At 38.5% G+C, this 16,317-nt stretch overlaps 1 protein-coding gene across 1 annotated transcript; it reads left to right on the top strand.

Moving 5' to 3' along the window:
- Positions 1 to 1,859: 1,859 nt before the first annotated feature.
- pde6a (phosphodiesterase 6A, cGMP-specific, rod, alpha) lies at positions 1,860 to 15,787 on the top strand. Its single transcript, XM_058397486.1, has 22 exons — positions 1,860 to 2,336; positions 3,855 to 4,007; positions 4,206 to 4,295; positions 4,384 to 4,524; positions 6,278 to 6,352; positions 6,466 to 6,530; positions 7,642 to 7,708; positions 7,846 to 7,893; positions 7,998 to 8,147; positions 8,368 to 8,511; positions 8,733 to 8,798; positions 8,910 to 9,056; positions 9,503 to 9,610; positions 10,482 to 10,591; positions 10,745 to 10,832; positions 11,015 to 11,115; positions 11,257 to 11,364; positions 11,530 to 11,593; positions 13,348 to 13,422; positions 13,749 to 13,832; positions 14,548 to 14,716; positions 15,288 to 15,787. Exons 1-22 carry the CDS (start codon positions 1,860 to 1,862, stop codon positions 15,332 to 15,334), a joined length of 2,577 nt encoding a protein of 858 aa, XP_058253469.1. The 3' UTR covers positions 15,335 to 15,787.
- The last annotated feature ends 530 nt before the right edge of the window (positions 15,788 to 16,317 follow it).

Consider the following 16,317-nt stretch of genomic DNA (forward strand, 5'->3'; position numbering starts at 1 on the left):
ATGACAATAAATAATATGGTATGTGCAATGTGCATACATAAGATGAATATATATATAATGGAAAATATAAATGTCCAATTTTAACCGGAATAACGATATCTATTGTACAAATACCAATTGTAACAGTAAAGTGTCGGTGCAGTATGCACACAAAGATGTGCAGTGAGTGTGGTTATTGTGTGTGCAGAGTAGTGCAGAGTATGCAAGTAGTGCAATTAATAGTAATGGTAGCCTTACTGCTCTATATGACAGACAGAAACGCAGACAGTTTCAAGTGGTATTCTGATGTCTCGGTATGTGGTGTCAAGTATTAATGTGAAGGTCAAACACATTTCTGTAAATAGGTCTCACACAGATACAGCATTCAAGTATACAGAATGCTGATCCTCAAGTAAAAGTAAAAAGATTTTCACTTGAAGTGCAATTACACAAGTGGATCGAGTTAGTTTCCTGTTTCACTTTGCTGAATCCTTCTATGAGCACGTGTGTTATGTCCAAAAGTATGTAGACACCTAAAAATCACACCCATGTGTGGGTCTTCCCCAAACTGTTGCCACAGATTTGGAAGCACAGAACTGTATAGGATGTCTCTGTATGCTGGAACATTAAATTGCCCTTCACTAGAGGCGTAAACTAAGAGGCCTAACATGACATTGCTAAGGGGCATCTCGAGACACATCTTGGAGGACGTGCCCCAGTAATGATCTGCTGTGGCCCAGTAAAATAAAATCAGTTGTTCAAGTCCAAAATTCATTAAAGCACCACTACTTTTACCTACAATACCACTTGAAAGCAAGCTCTGAGGCACGCTCGTTGTGGTCCAATTAACATAGTGACCATGTGAACTGTGCGTGTTCTAACTGGAACAGTCAGTGCATCCGTATGTGTTAGGAAAGAAGAGGTACAGTAATAGGCTAATAGGAAAGTTTTAAAATAATAAGACAAACTATTTTTACTCAGATTGTATTGCTGATTCCTGTAGATGGATATCCAAAAGTTCAAGCAGAGGTAGAAAATCAGAGGCAAGATGAGAGTGAGAGAGGTAAGACATCAAGTTACTAGTAGGGAAGCAAGCTATGAAGCTACCATAAGTTTGTTTATCCTGTGACTGGTTGCAAAACATGGCTAGGGTCTCCCCTTAACTTTGACACCTGTGGGGTCATTCAAGGAAACAGATATGGGAGTTTTGCAAATGATTTCGCTACCCCATTCTAGGTACATGAAATTTCTGCCTAGCAATGCCCCTGGACATTCCCCAAGCATGACAGTGCCCCAGTACACAAAGTGAGGTCCATGTAGACATGGTTTGACAAGCTTAAGAATAGAAGAACTTGAATGGCCTGCACAGAGCCCCAACCTTACTCACTGAACACATTTGGGATGAACAGGAATGCAGACTGCACCCCAGGCTTTCTTGCTTGACATCAGTGCCCAACTTTACTAATGCTCTCGTAGTTGAATGAGCAAATCCCCACAGATATGCGCCAAAATCTAGTGTAAAACCTTCCCAGAAGAATGTAGGTTATTAAAACAGGGAAAGGGGATTGGGTGGGGATTGAGGTGCTAAATCCAGAATGAGACGTTCAAAAAGCAATTATTGGTGTGATGTGTCTACAAACTTTCAACCATATAGTGTATATGAACTGGCCATGTAAATAATCCTAATTATAATTGGATGGAAGATTAGGAGCCTGCACACCTCTTTAAAAGCAATCCACATAATCCTAATTAGTTCTGCCCACATCGCTAGTGTAGAAGACATCACACACCACTGTTGAGTGTGTGCAGACCAGTTACAGTCCTACAGGACAGTCTCAAAGGATATATAGAGTTTTTTTCTCCCCAATTAAGGCAGCTATATGGCTGTAGTAGACCAGGATGTTGCTGAAAAGTTTCTGGACAGTAATCCTGCCTTTGCCAAGCAATACTATGATTCCCACTTTAGGGCCCAGATTGTGTCACACCTGCTATCCACTTCCAAGAAGACTGAAGTGGACATCAGCCAGTACCATGACCTGAGCTCTTTGGAGGAGAGCGAGTTTGTGTTTGACATGGTGCGGGACCTTCAGGACCACCTACAGATGGAGAGGGCTCTGTTCAACCTCATGCGCCATCTGAGCTTCATCATGCGTGCTGACCGCATGAGCCTGTTCATGTACCGGCAGAGGAATGGCACGGCTGAGCTGGCCACTCGCCTCTTCAACGTCCACAAACATGCCACAATGGAGGAGTGTCTGGTCCAACCAGACAGTGAGATTGTGTATCCACTGGATATGGGTATTGTGGGTCATGTTGCCACCGTCAAGAAGACAGTTAATGTGCCTGATGTTACACAGGTAAGGCTGGTGTGTGATGACTGAACTTGTGTTAAAATCTCAATATAATCTAATTTGATGCTGTGACATATTCACAGTGATCTAGATGCCTTTATAGGCATTTTTATAGAATATTAATATTTCTAATTCTCTAATACGTTTTCTAATAAAAGACCTAAAGCAACATGACACAATGTATTTTGTGCTTGCTTCCAAAAACAATATTTTGACCAGCAGAGAGCAGTGTAAGTTTAGATTTCTGTAGCATGACATGGATTTTAAGAACTTGGCAAAAAGCTAAAAACATCAAGTTTTACATCCAATGCCCTACATTGTAAATCAAATAAGGACTTATCAATGCTATGATTTATTATATCTTTCTTTGCAGGTAAAGAATATGGCAAATGTCACGATGTGACTCTATGTCCACAACTGTAACACATGTAATAATGAATTTGTATTAGTAGCTTAGCATAGTTCATTTTTTAAAAAAAAAAAAAGCAAATGTCTAAGAGTACCACTCTTAGTACCACTCAAAGATCCGATAGAATAATTTAACCCTAAATCACACTACTGCAAAGATAGGCGCACAATGGTCTCAAATGAAAAGCTTGAAATTCTCCCTTATAGCAATCAGTTTAGAAAGGAACAGAATGTCTCTCTCTCTTAGTAGCATGAAAATCCGCTAGTCTACTGGAAAACGACTTTCTCTGTAGAACACGACCTCTGCGGAGCACATAATCATTTGTAATAAATTGACTGCCTTTATCTTTGTCGATGAAAATGTGACTGAAATACAAAGTCTCTGGAATGCAGCAGAGGCACTCCCTCCCTGCCTTAGCCCATCGCTTGTCTAACTGACCAGCTGAAAATATCACTATATGTTCAACAACTCTGTCTTTAATAATATACTAAAAGATTCCACATTTGCTTTGATCGCTCTTTGGGTAAATTATTTGCTCCATAAACTATATGAGTGCAGAGTGGAATTAGTGCATTAGGTCTCTTTCTTTCCACTGGCTAGGATGGGCCACAGGGAATAAAGCTCTTTAATCTTGCTTGAATTAGAGCGACCCTGGATTAGATTTAAAGGTCAGTGCATAAAGCCGTGTTCTCTAAGTCAGCGGAATAGCTGCAGCTTACCTGCACCTTTTATATTTCAACTGAATCACAAATGTCTAAGAAAGACAGAAAATGTTGTGATCTAGTCAGAAATGAGCTGTGAGTGAAGAATGACAGCAGATTGAATACTCACTTCCAGATTTGTTATGTTTTACCTGATTTCATCCACATGTTCAGACAGACAGACATTTGGCATTTGCTGATTTAATGACAAAATCAGCTGTATCTAAAAACATATTTAAAACGTTTCAGTGGAAAAGATCGGATTCATATCAAACAGGTGAATAAATTTGATTTGATACCCTTTCAAAACTAACTATAAAGTTACAGAGAAATGTCCTAATTTAGCGTTCTTGGCATCCTTTACAGGCCGAATCATGCTTCCTTGATGATTCTTTACATGTGTTTTTTGTTCAGTGTGCTCACTTCAGTGACTTTGTGGACACACTGACGGAGTATGAGACTAAGAACGTCCTGGCGACTCCCATCATGAACGGGAAGGACATGGTGGCTGTCATAATGGCTGTGAACAAGATTGGTGGCCCCTGTTTCACTACACAGGATGAAGAGGTGTCTTTTACATTTTTCTCCCCTGCTCTCTCACTCTCGCTCTCTCATATTGTCATAATATTCCCGATGACATAAACTTGGCACTGCACGCTGATGTGTAGAAATGTACAGTAATGCTTCTACCTTATTTCTATGCCCATTTTATCCTCCACTTACTGTAAATATTAGAAACATGAATGTTTTTCTTTTTCTTTTCAGGCACTAAACAGATATTTGAACTTTGCCAATCTGGTTCTTCGGGTGTTTCACCTGAGCTACTTGCACAACTGTGAAACCAGAAGAGGACAGGTGCGATGATTAGTAATATTTCATAGTTTTTCCTAGTGCAACAACATAGCAGATTTAATAACGATTTCTGTTTATATCTTCCTGGCAGGTTTTGCTCTGGTCTGCCAGCAAAGTGTTTGAGGAGCTGACGGATATCGAGAGGCAGTTCCACAAAGCCCTGTACACAGTGCGAGCCTTTCTCAACTGCGACCGCTACTCCGTGGGCCTTTTGGACATGACCAAGACAAAAGTGATTAAACTGATCACTGCACTAGTGCTATGACGTTTGAATTAGAACTGGGTTTTTATCTTCCTGATTAGAGAATGGTAATAAGTATATTAAATGTTAACAGTGTGACTTTACAAAAACACTTAATATTAAGTGACATTTGAATTTAACATCTGTTGAGTATACTGAGATGTAAGGCAAGACCCTGCATTGCCACGTTGAGACACAGAGACCGAAAATGCAAACATGACATATACATTACACATACACCAAACAGTCATAACATTATGACCACCTGCCTGATATTGTGTTGGTCCCCCTTTTGCTGCCCAACTAGCCCTGACTTATCGAGGCATGGACTCCACTAGATCCCTGAAGGTGTTCTGTTGTATCTGGCACCAAGATCCTTTAAGGCAGCAGATCCTTAGTTGCGATGTGGGGCCTCCAAGGGTCACGCCTCGCTACTAACAGGACTTAAAGAATTCTTACAGGACTTAAAGAATTCTTACAGGCCTTAAAGGATACTTTTGATAGATACTGACCACTGCAGACCGGGAACACTCCACAAGAACTGCAGTTTTGGAGATGCTCTGATCCAGTCGTCTAGCCATCACAATTTGGCCCTTGTCAAACTCGCTCAAATCCTTACCCTTGCCCATTTTTCCTGCTTCTAACACATCAACTTTGAGGATAAAATGTTCACTTGCTGCCTAATATATCCCACCCACTAACAGGTGCCATGATGAGGAGGTAATCAGTGTTAATAGATAATAATAATGAAAAAATATTCATTAACAGCCTCATAGTCATACAGTATATAAGCCAAAAGTGAATGATACTAGGTAATTATTAACATATCTGCACACTTTGTAACGTCTGTTAATATTATGACACGCAGTATTAGTAAAGATAATTTATTTTAAGAAGTATATGTATATACCATATATATAGTTCCATGTATATGGAAACAATGTCGTTTGACCCAAATGAGGCTATAATACGGTAATATAATAAGGTAATATAATAAGGTTGAAGCAATTTGTATTTTTGCTTTTCAACACTCCTACTTCTAAGCTAAACCGTATCGTGACATATTATTATTATTATTATTATTATTATTATTATTATTATTATTATTATTATTAATAATAATAATAATAATAATAATACAAATGAAACATACATATTGTTCAATTTCGTGTGGTAACATGAGTACATGAGTAAATACGCACAATTCAAAGCTTGGCCTCAACAACTGTTTACAACTCTTCTACTATTATTTACCATATGTCACATTCCCTACCATATGCTCGAATAAATGAACCATCTTTGATATCATCATTATACCCATTTTCATAACATCACACTGTTTGATCTGGTTGTCTGAAAGCAGCTTATTAGTGGAGTTAGGTTTGAGTTTAGAGCTGTGAATTGTCTCAAGTTAATGAAATAAACTAAGGTTTGGATTAACCCATAATACACTGTGTAAAAAAAAAGCTCATTAATAATAGAAATGATCATCAATAAATGTATGTTCATTTAGAGGATGAGTTAATAAAACGTTAAGAAATAACTTCCGTTATTAATGTATATTCATATATGACTCAGTTGGATGTTAATGTATACACTTCATTATTTCCTGATGTGCTAAGAGTTGGTGCATGTACTCATTCATTATGAAAGCATTACTTAAGTATTCATATATTCTTATTTGTGGAAACTTTACATCAGTGAGTGCTAACATGGCTGTAAGCATCTCTTATTATACTTTTAGGAGTTCTTTGACCTTTGGCCGGTTCTGATGGGTGAGGTGCCTCCATATGCAGGACCAAAGACTCCTGATGGCCGAGTGAGTACCATACAACAAGGCATTAAATAATTCATTTCCTAAATCCTATATTCTGTTTCACAAACACACCTGTGTGTGATCGGGAGAAACTCATGATATTACTTTCCCCTCAGGAAATCATCTTCTACAAAGTGATTGATTATATATTACATGGAAAGGAGGACATTAAAGTAATACCGTAAGTCACTCCACTTTTATCATTTCTGATCTCAAAAATTTAATTACTAGGATTTATTTATAGCCTTGGGCTGAAGCCAATTATGACTGTCACAAAGAGACATCGCTTTTATTAAAACACAGAAGAATGAAGTATAACACCATAACAGGAGCACCATTTTAAAAAAGAAGCTCAAAGTGTATAATACAATAAAATCATGACATCCATTCATCATAAGTGGAGGCTTGGAATTACTGAAATTTGGGAGACTATCACATCTGAAACTTCTCTTTTCTCTATGTTAACTGCCTATGTGTTCCTGTCCTTTTTTTAACTTCACTCATTGTAATAAAAAAAATTGGCATCCACCACCATCTAGCAAAATCACACCTCCATCCGCCAGTCACCATTAAATGCAATGGTATGCATTCAATATTGGAGAGCTTCCTCATATTTGTTTTTTGTAAACAATGAACAGAGCTGAGGTCTGATACTATAATTTGATGTATATGTAAATAAACAGTGCTGGATAATGGGGATAATAATGGTTAAATAACACAGTTTCACATTGTGTTGTACAGAAATATAGTCCTTCAAGTTCTGGAAATTATATTTGGTTACATAACAGAGATATAATAATGATTATATAATACAGCGTCACACGGTGTTACGGATAAATCTGAAGACGTTTGTCATGTTTCGTCACATTTGCTGGCAAAAAAAAGAGATGCTAAGAATTTAAGTTAAATCAAGTCCTTGGGACTGAAACATCCAAACTCCATATATTGCCCATGAAAAAAGGTAAAGCTCTCCTACACCTTACTCCCTATTTACAGTGCAGTGGAGATCCCGAGACATGAATATTTTATGTATAGACATGAGTAATATTTAGGCTTTATGAGTCTATGCATTTAAAGCATTTGGCAGACACACTTATCCAGAACGACTTACATTTATCTGATTTATAGATGAGCAGTAGAGGGTTTAAGGGCCTTGCACAAGGACCCAGCAGTGGCAGCTTAGCACTGCTGGGATAAGGAGTCCAACATCTTAACCACTGAGAGATGTATGGTACTGTACTGTACATTATCATATTTTTTTGCAATCCTGCTGTGTTTGCTCTAATATGTAGTAACCCCCCTGCTGATCACTGGGCTCTGGTCAGTGGACTGCCAACCTATGTGGCTGAGAATGGTCTGGTAAGAATTCTCTGTCTTAAGCAGAAAGGCATTAACTGAATATAATGATGGAATATTATTGACAAACAGCTACTGGATTAAACCCTTTTCGGTATGGGAGAATCTCATGATGTTGATAGTGTCCATCTCTCCTCCAGATCTGTAACATAATGAATGCTGCCGAGGATGACTTCTTCAACTTTCAAGTAAAAGCAATGATTTTCTTTTTTTTTTTTATTTCTACTGCATTTTAAGTGTATTAATTGAAATGTGCTCCAAGCCTTAACGTTGATGCTGTTGTTATTTTAAGAAAGAGCCTTTGGATGAATCGGGCTGGACTGTAAAGAATGTCTTGTCTCTACCCATCGTCAACAAGAAAGAGGAAATAGTTGGTGTGGCTACATTCTATAACAGGAAAGACGGAAAGCCGTTCGATGAAATGGACGAAACACTAATGGAGGTATTTGCGGATTCAGACTGAGTCACTGTTGTATTTTTACACAGCACAGTCTGCATTATTGATTTATGAACTCTTTACCCAAAGACATCTGAATGATTTCCAAATGATTTTTTTTTTCAGTGAGTTCTCACCGATTCGTCTTTTCTACTATGAGAATAAAACTGGTTGCATTTCAGTGATAATCGGTGATCAGGGTTTATCTTGATCTGTTTTATTTCAGTCCCTAACTCAGTTCCTGGGCTGGTCAGTTCTCAACACAGACACATACGATAAGATGAACAAGCTAGAGAATCGCAAGGATATCTTTCAGGATATGGTGCTTTACCATGTCAAGTGCAGAAAAGATGAGATCCAGAACATCTTGGTGAGTTTCTGCCCCATAACATTATCAGTTAAACATAGTAAGCAATGCTTCCTGATACAGTATCTTAAAAATAGCACTTTTAAACAGGCCCTTTTAATTCTGTTAAAATGTTGTAGAGTAAAAATAGTATAATATGGAATATTGGTAACCCACAAAGAGACAATTTTCTTTCCTATAATATTGTTAAAATAATTATGTTACTATTGGCTCTTTTGTGTTAGAATACACAAGAGTTGTATGGGAAACAACCAGATGAATGTGAAGAAGATGAACTTGAAGATATTCTGGTATATATATATATCTATATATAAAAAAAACATGACACAAATGAAGAAAATATTTCAATATAATTAATCAGCTGCATATTTCCCTTACATTTTATTTCATCTGTCTTGTAGGCAGAAACTCTAATAGACCCAGAAGAATCAGAGATCTATGAGTTTCACTTCTGTGACTTTGAGTTTTCTGAGCTGGACCTGGTTAAGTGTGGTATTTCAATGTACTATGAACTGGGAGTGGTGGACAAGTTTCATATACCTCGTGAGGTGAGTTAGGACTAACAATAAATGAATCTATATCTCAAATTATGGCAATCTGGGTGTCTAGGATGCGGTTAATGCTCTTCTCCAAGAGTTTAAACTCTAGCATTGTGAAAAGATGCAGTGAGTGGCTTCATGTGTTAGCTCTTACATCTACCCAGATTGGTAGTTGTCATGTTAAAGAAGCTCTAGTTGGTGGGTAAGACACTCCTTTTCGTCCTTTTTTTTAAAACCATATTTTCTACCAATTTGGCCTCTCAGGTTGCTCTCAACTGGTTAGTGTTGTGCTGATTGACAAGGCACACCATTCCACCATTAAACATTTCTAAGTTTGGATTCCCAGCCATGGATGACCATGGTATTATTGGGATTCAAACTGTGCTGTAAAGTAAAAATTTCATAATTCACACTGCTTGGTTAAGGAGATAAGTAAAGTGCTCATATGTTCCCAGGTGCTGGTGAGATTCGTGTACTCGGTCAGTAAAGGCTACAGAAGGATTACCTACCACAACTGGAGACATGGCTTCAATGTGGGCCAGACGATGTTCACGCTTCTCATGGTAAAGTGTAGCTACGTTATCAACAAGCAGTAGCTGCATTCAGCAAATTATACACCAACAATTGAATCTATGAATAGATTTGATCGTCTCTCCCCAGAAACAACCAAATGACCCCCTATGCTTGTGTATTTGACAGATTCCTTCTAAATATGTTGTTACCTTTTTAAAGTGTGCTGGCAATATGTACGGTTATAAAGCCCACCTCCGGTATGTATTGCTTAAAAAGGAGATCTAGAAGCAAGATAATGAGGCATCCAGGCATGAAAATGCATCATGCTGTCTCATCAGTAAACACAGACATTGAGTCATATGACAGGGCTGGATGGAATTTTGGTGCCGATGTGAGTCCAGTCCTTAATGAGCACCACTCCCAGGTGTCACTGAATGTAATGAGCTCTCTGGAGTCCAGTATAAACCTTGAGTCTCCTCTCACAGCTCCGCAGAGTTGTTCTTTAACCCTTAAGGCCAAAACAACACATTTTATATTTTCATTTGAAAGCAGATTAATACTGAGATTTCATTATTCCAATAACAAACTAACATACTAGGCATGTATATATATATATATAGTGAATTTATATAATGGACATGAGAGTAACATAAGGTGTAATAAATATGTTAAAGTTGTCACATTTATTCAAAATCTTACTATTATATTTGTAAATATTTAAATTATAGTTGTAAAGCATAATCATTTCTTATTTGCTCTAATAGCAATGGAAAATTGTCTATTTTCATGTTTATTTCCATATATTTGTTCTAAATTATATAAAAAGTAAGCAACAACAAATGAACAGAACAAAACTATTTATTTAAAAACAAACTAAATATCTAAAAAACTATTTAAAAACAAACTAAATATCTCGCTTAGACTGGTGACCTGAAGCGTTACTACACAGACTTGGAGGCCATGGCCATGGTCACAGCCGGCTTATGCCACGATATTGATCACCGCGGGACAAACAACCTCTACCAAATGAAGTATGAGCCACATATCATAATTACTGCCTTAAACTGCAGAGATGTTACAGTTACATTTGATAACAACATCTCTCTATAATCTGTTGCTCTTTAATTGTGTGACATTAATTTAGCATCTTTTAGATCATCTCCTTTCTGGAATTATTTTCTCAGATCTGGGAACCCACTGGCAAAGCTGCACGGTTCTTCCATTCTCGAGAGGCACCATCTGGAGTTTGGTAAAACCCTGCTGAGAGATGAAGTGAGCTTAAGACTTGATGTGCCTCCCAAATTTATCAAAGCATCTCATAATATTTTAATGAAATAACATCTTGTCTGTGCATGCAAAACAAATTTGAATGAACTTGACCTCTAGGATCTGAATAAATAAAAAAAAAACACTGCATGTTTTTCTATTCACTGTCAATATATTCATCTTTTCAGGCTTTGAATATCTACCAGAATCTTAATCGACGGCAGCATGACATTGTCATCCATTTGATGGATGTAGCTATTATTGCCACAGATTTGGCTTTGTATTTCAAGTAAGGATATTACATATTATGCTGTGAATATGGTTTGTGAATGCTGGCTTGTTGATAAGTGTATCACCATGGAAACACTCTTCAGCTGTCAGTAGTGTGTCGCTGTGAATGACATTCAGTTAATCGTTATATTGCTCACAGGAAAAGGGCCATGTTTCAAAAAATTGTGGATCAATCCAAAACCTATGAGAACTGGACCGACTGGACCAAGTACATGATGCTGGAGACGACCAGGAAAGAAATCGTGATGTAAGAAATGTCTAACAGTGTAGCCACAATATAACCATGTGGCAGCAATATTTGACTAACTGGCAGAGAGAGAAATACCTTCTCATTCTCAATTTTTGATCATGTTAGGGGTCCATATAAGTTCATTCACATATTCACAGCATGATGTTGATGTTTCCATAACAGGGCAATGATGATGACTGCCTGTGATTTATCTGCTATTGCCAAGCCCTGGGAGATCCAGAGCAAGGTATGGCATTGCTTTGGCATAATGCATTTTCTCTCAGCAGGCCAGATTCAACAGCTCCTGCATGAAAAGGCTGTGGCTGCACAAATATATTTGTGCTTCCAGGCAATATACTGTAATGAGATTCGGGTGCTTTTCATATGGTAATGTGATATGTTGTTTATACTATGTTATTATACGCATTTACATATCCACAGCTTTGCTGATGATTAAGTATGACAGGCTAAAATAGGTAACTAAGCTCTGGAAAACAAATGGGGGGGGGAATAATGACTGAGCATAATGTTTTGGTCCTGTTCAGTTGTGTGATTACCAGCAGAGTAGATTGTTTATGATCATGTTGCTTCTGTTGTGCGGAGCTGATTAAATGCATCATTCAGGATTGCTTATGATTTCTTAGGAAGCAGGAAGAATTGTTGGAATTCCTTTAGTACAGGAATTACTTTGGGAGCTGAAAGGATTGGTCAGAATTCCTTTCAGGGCTGGGAGAATTGATCAGAAATCCTTTGGGAGCTGTCAGAATTCGTCAGAATTCCGTTGGGAGCTGTCAGAATTCCTTTGGGAGCTGGCAGGATTGGTCAGAATTTCTTTCAGGGCTTGGAGAATTGATCAGAATTCCTTTGGGAGCTGGCGTAATTCGTCAGAATTTCTTTGGGAGCTGGCAGGACTATTCACTTTCTTTGGGAGCTGGCAGGATTGGTCAGAATTCCTTTCAGGGCTGGGAGAATTGATCAGAATTCCTTTGGGAGCAGGCAGGATGGGTCAGAATTCATCAAGGAACTAATAGGACTGGGCAGAATTTTAAGAAGAACAGAAAAACAGAATTGGTGAAAATTCTTTCAGAAGCAAACAGGCTTGAACAGAACTTGGTTGGAAGCGAGCAGGATTGGTCAGAATTCCTTCAGGAGCAGGCAGAATTGGACAGAATTGTTTTGGAGACAGGCAGGCGGCTCGGGCAGAATTCCTTTAGAAGCTGTCAGGATCAGTCAGAATTCATTACAGGAACTGGCAGAATTGGTCAGAATTTTGTGAAAGGAATGCAGAATTCCTTCAAACAGGATTGTGCGAAATTTCTTTAGAAGCTAGCATAATAGGTCATAATTCCTTTGGGAGCAGACAAGAATTTTTTAAACAGTCATGTGCCTCTCTGTCCAGATTTCAGCCTGTGCACTTCTAAGAATAACAGCCTACATCAAATACTTTCGGATATCGTAATTTGTCTCTTACCAGACAATGTAGTAGCAAATTAAACCTCCTTTAAATAAGATGCTCCCTTGCAGCTATTTCACATATAAATTTCAGAGATTTATTTAGCAGCTTCATTGCACAGACAGACTGATATCTCATCTTATAAAATATCAGTTGACTGCTAATTTCATTTTATTGCTGCTACAGACATAAAAGATTACAATCGGGAAAACGTATGCCCGTGTCCTGCCTCAGCCAATATAACACTGAAGTGTAATGTCTATGTGCATTTGTTTACATAGTGCAGAGCAAATTAATGAATGGAGCATACACAGGAAACTAAATCAGTGCTTTGTAATCATTTAACTCATCATCATCTTCAAGAAATCATATGCCTAATGTCTAGAGCTTTTACAGGAACAAAGGCTAAAGCCTAGAAGGCAATCTAACAGTTATGACAATCTTAATGCTTTGAGGATTTAGTGAAGTTTTCTCTTCCTAAAGGTATGCTTGAGACCACATCCTTGTGTGTTTAAACTCATGTGGTTTGTGCATGTGTGATCCTCCAGGTGGCACTGTCTGTGGCTGCGGAGTTCTGGGAGCAGGGTGACCTGGAGAGGACTGTGCTTGAGCAGCAACCTATTGTGAGACATTCACCAGAATGATGAGACACACAGAGGAGGCGGAGGAGAAGGCCATCCATGATGGCAAAGACAGAGAGTAGAAAAAGAAAGAGATTGCCCATAGGACACTTCATGATGTACTGCCTATTATGTGGTGCAGTGAGTCATAAAGAGCGGTCATAGTGGCCCAGTCAGCTGCACTGTTCCCTAACTTGATTTTTTACACCACACTGACTCCAGATCCTTTTCTCTCTATTGCCTACTAATTGGCAGCATTTCTAAAGATTCTTTTTTTTTAAATGCTTTGTTTCACTATATCTCCGTGCTAACTTCTGTTTACCCTCTAGCCCATGATGGACAGAAACAAAGCAGATGAACTACCCAAGCTGCAATGTGGTTTCATCGATTTCGTCTGCTCCTTTGTGTACAAGGTGAGGCTTCCCATTTTGATGTGCCAACATTCCCTTACACTGTAACTCTTCACTAACCCCTAAACTTTTCCAATATTTACATTGATAGATTTGCACCTGTATAGAATATACGCTAATTAAAGTGACAAGGTTAGTTACAGTTTAGTGAATGGTTATGTAGTAAGTGGGTCTAACAATTACAGAGAGTAGAGTGTAAAAATGCAACGGGAGAATGTGAAATGCATTATTTATAAAGCTTCTCCGATGAAAATAAATGACCTAATGAGTCAGCCAATTTAGCTGAGGACATGCTAAGTTCAGCATCTCTTTTCACTTGCAAGTTTGCTGAATTGTAACTCAGCTTTGCTCACTGCAGATTTTACATGAACTTTATTTCTTGATGATGTTCATCATGAATTAAATATCATTTTAAAAAATAGGCTGTCAAGATCGTTCTAGAAAACGACCCTAAATTTAATTCCTAGTTTTGAAAATCAGAAACTCTTCGAAGCAGATTGTTCAGTTTGACTGAAGAATTCATGATAGTGTTCTACAAACATTCACTTTGTTTACATCTTCACTGACCACTCCAACAACTGCCCCTAGGCTTTGATTAGAGTATCAGGTTTTCTGATAACTGAGCACTGTGAGATGTCAGTATTCTAGTATGTGGTAATCACACATGTAGTTTGACTAAATGCTGCAGTATTACACACTCTTCCATATCTCCCTGCAGGAGTTCTCTCGCTTCCACGTGCAGATCACGCCCATGCTGGAAAGGCTATTGAACAACAGGAAGGAGTGGAACGCTCTTAAAGAAATACATGAGGCTAAACTGGCGAAGATTGAAGAAGCCAAGAAAGCTAAGGAAGAGGCTGCAGCTGCTGCAGCAGCCGCCAAACAGGGTGAGAACTTTAAAACTGCCTAATAAATCATGTAAAATATAAATATTTTGCTGAGGATATCAACTGGTCATTGATGGAGACTTGAGTACAAATCTGTAGCAGCAGCAATGGCTGGTTTCTAAGTGATGAAACTCCAAACGGAAGTAGGGCATAAGGATGGATCAGGCAGGTCCATGGAGCAGAAAGGGATAGGCTAACTGGTATCTCAGGAGTAGCATGTGTGCATCAAAAAAAGAAACCCATAAAAGTAGAGACAAACCTGATGAGATGCCACTTTAACCAGGGCCGTTTCTGTGTGGTGATGAAGGCAGAATCCTGAATGAAAGATTTTATTAACTCGGCCAGCTCTGCAGCCCAGCAATGCAACTTACTACTGAATAAATCCTACTGCACCCTCTGGATTTACTGCTACAGAATGATCAGACTGACAGAATCCTTCCATGTTTATATGTAGATTGTTGAATGTCTAGGTTAAGAAAAAGTCTGTAAAATAAAACTGAAGATTTGAAACTAAACACTGACCGAGAATCACTGACCTTAACGATGCTCTCTCTGCTCTTTGCTCTTCCAGCAACTGCAGCCCAAGCCTCCCAGTCCAAGACCTGTGTCCTCAGCTAAGTCTTCAGAGAACAGAAATTTTCCAACCACATATCTATATAGATTTTTTTTCACATTTAATAATTTAGAGGATTAGTGATACCAAAACAACTACTTAATATCAGTCATGTAGCCAGAAATGAGTACATATACATGATAAAAATCACTGTGTGATCTGTACAGTCTGTGAATTGCCAGGTCTATTCTCTTTTCTTCTCACTGTAGAACCTGGTAATAAAATGTGATTACACAAACTAAGTGATGAGTTTGTTCAATGTTTGGGTGATTAAATGAGGACGAATTGTAATGATTACATCAATTGACTTTTTATGAACGTTTTTAGAGCACAATTACAGCGCAAAGCATTTGGAAATGTCATAGAATATATCAGGGTGCTTTAATATCCCCCTTTCCCTTTCCTCCCACCCCACTGGGGATTTTATTAGATCATGAACAGTAATGATAATACATTGACACGTGTGTAGAGTTTAAATGATTATTTAGAGCACTGTTGAAATTCCATGCAGTTTCATACCTGTATCTTTCATTTAATTTTCTACTACCCTTCTGTTCAACCACATTATGTACAGTCAGGGGAAAAAAAAAAACCTGACAGTGCTAAAAATAAACATAGCAAAGCTAATAACTGTTTTACATGTTGTGACTGAGCCGTGCTTCTCTCCGCCTAGAGGATGCTGCACACTCGGCTGAGCTCTTGTGCGTGCTAACCGTCCCACAGGGAGCGAGCATAATGATCTAACACACGGCAGGATGATGCCCGCAGGGGATGGCGTAATTGAGCAGGGAGGCGAGTGAGCTGATTGGCAGATTAGGAGCTGGCGAATGAGGGGGGCTTTAGCTACAGTGCTGACGTCATCCCAGACGCACGGTTAAGGTACGTCAGCATTATCTGACGTAATGTGTACTGTCCTTGGATTTCACAGCTGCGGGAAGGGATATCTATGTGTTCTAAAGGCTGCTGTCAAGATGTTTACGTGCACACA

This window comes from Hemibagrus wyckioides, linkage group LG08 (assembly GCF_019097595.1).
Source record: "Hemibagrus wyckioides isolate EC202008001 linkage group LG08, SWU_Hwy_1.0, whole genome shotgun sequence".
Classification (NCBI taxonomy): Eukaryota; Metazoa; Chordata; class Actinopteri; order Siluriformes; family Bagridae; genus Hemibagrus; species Hemibagrus wyckioides.

Coding starts and splice junctions, on each gene's coding strand:
- pde6a (XM_058397486.1), top strand. CDS start 1,860: ATGGCTGTAGTAGACCAGGATGTTGCTGAAAAGTTTCTGGACAGTAAT. Junction 8,799..8,909: donor ATGAACTTGAAGATATTCTG/GTATATATATAT, acceptor TCTGTCTTGTAG/GCAGAAACTCTAATAGACCC. Junction 11,365..11,529: donor ACCAGGAAAGAAATCGTGAT/GTAAGAAATGTC, acceptor TTTCCATAACAG/GGCAATGATGATGACTGCCT.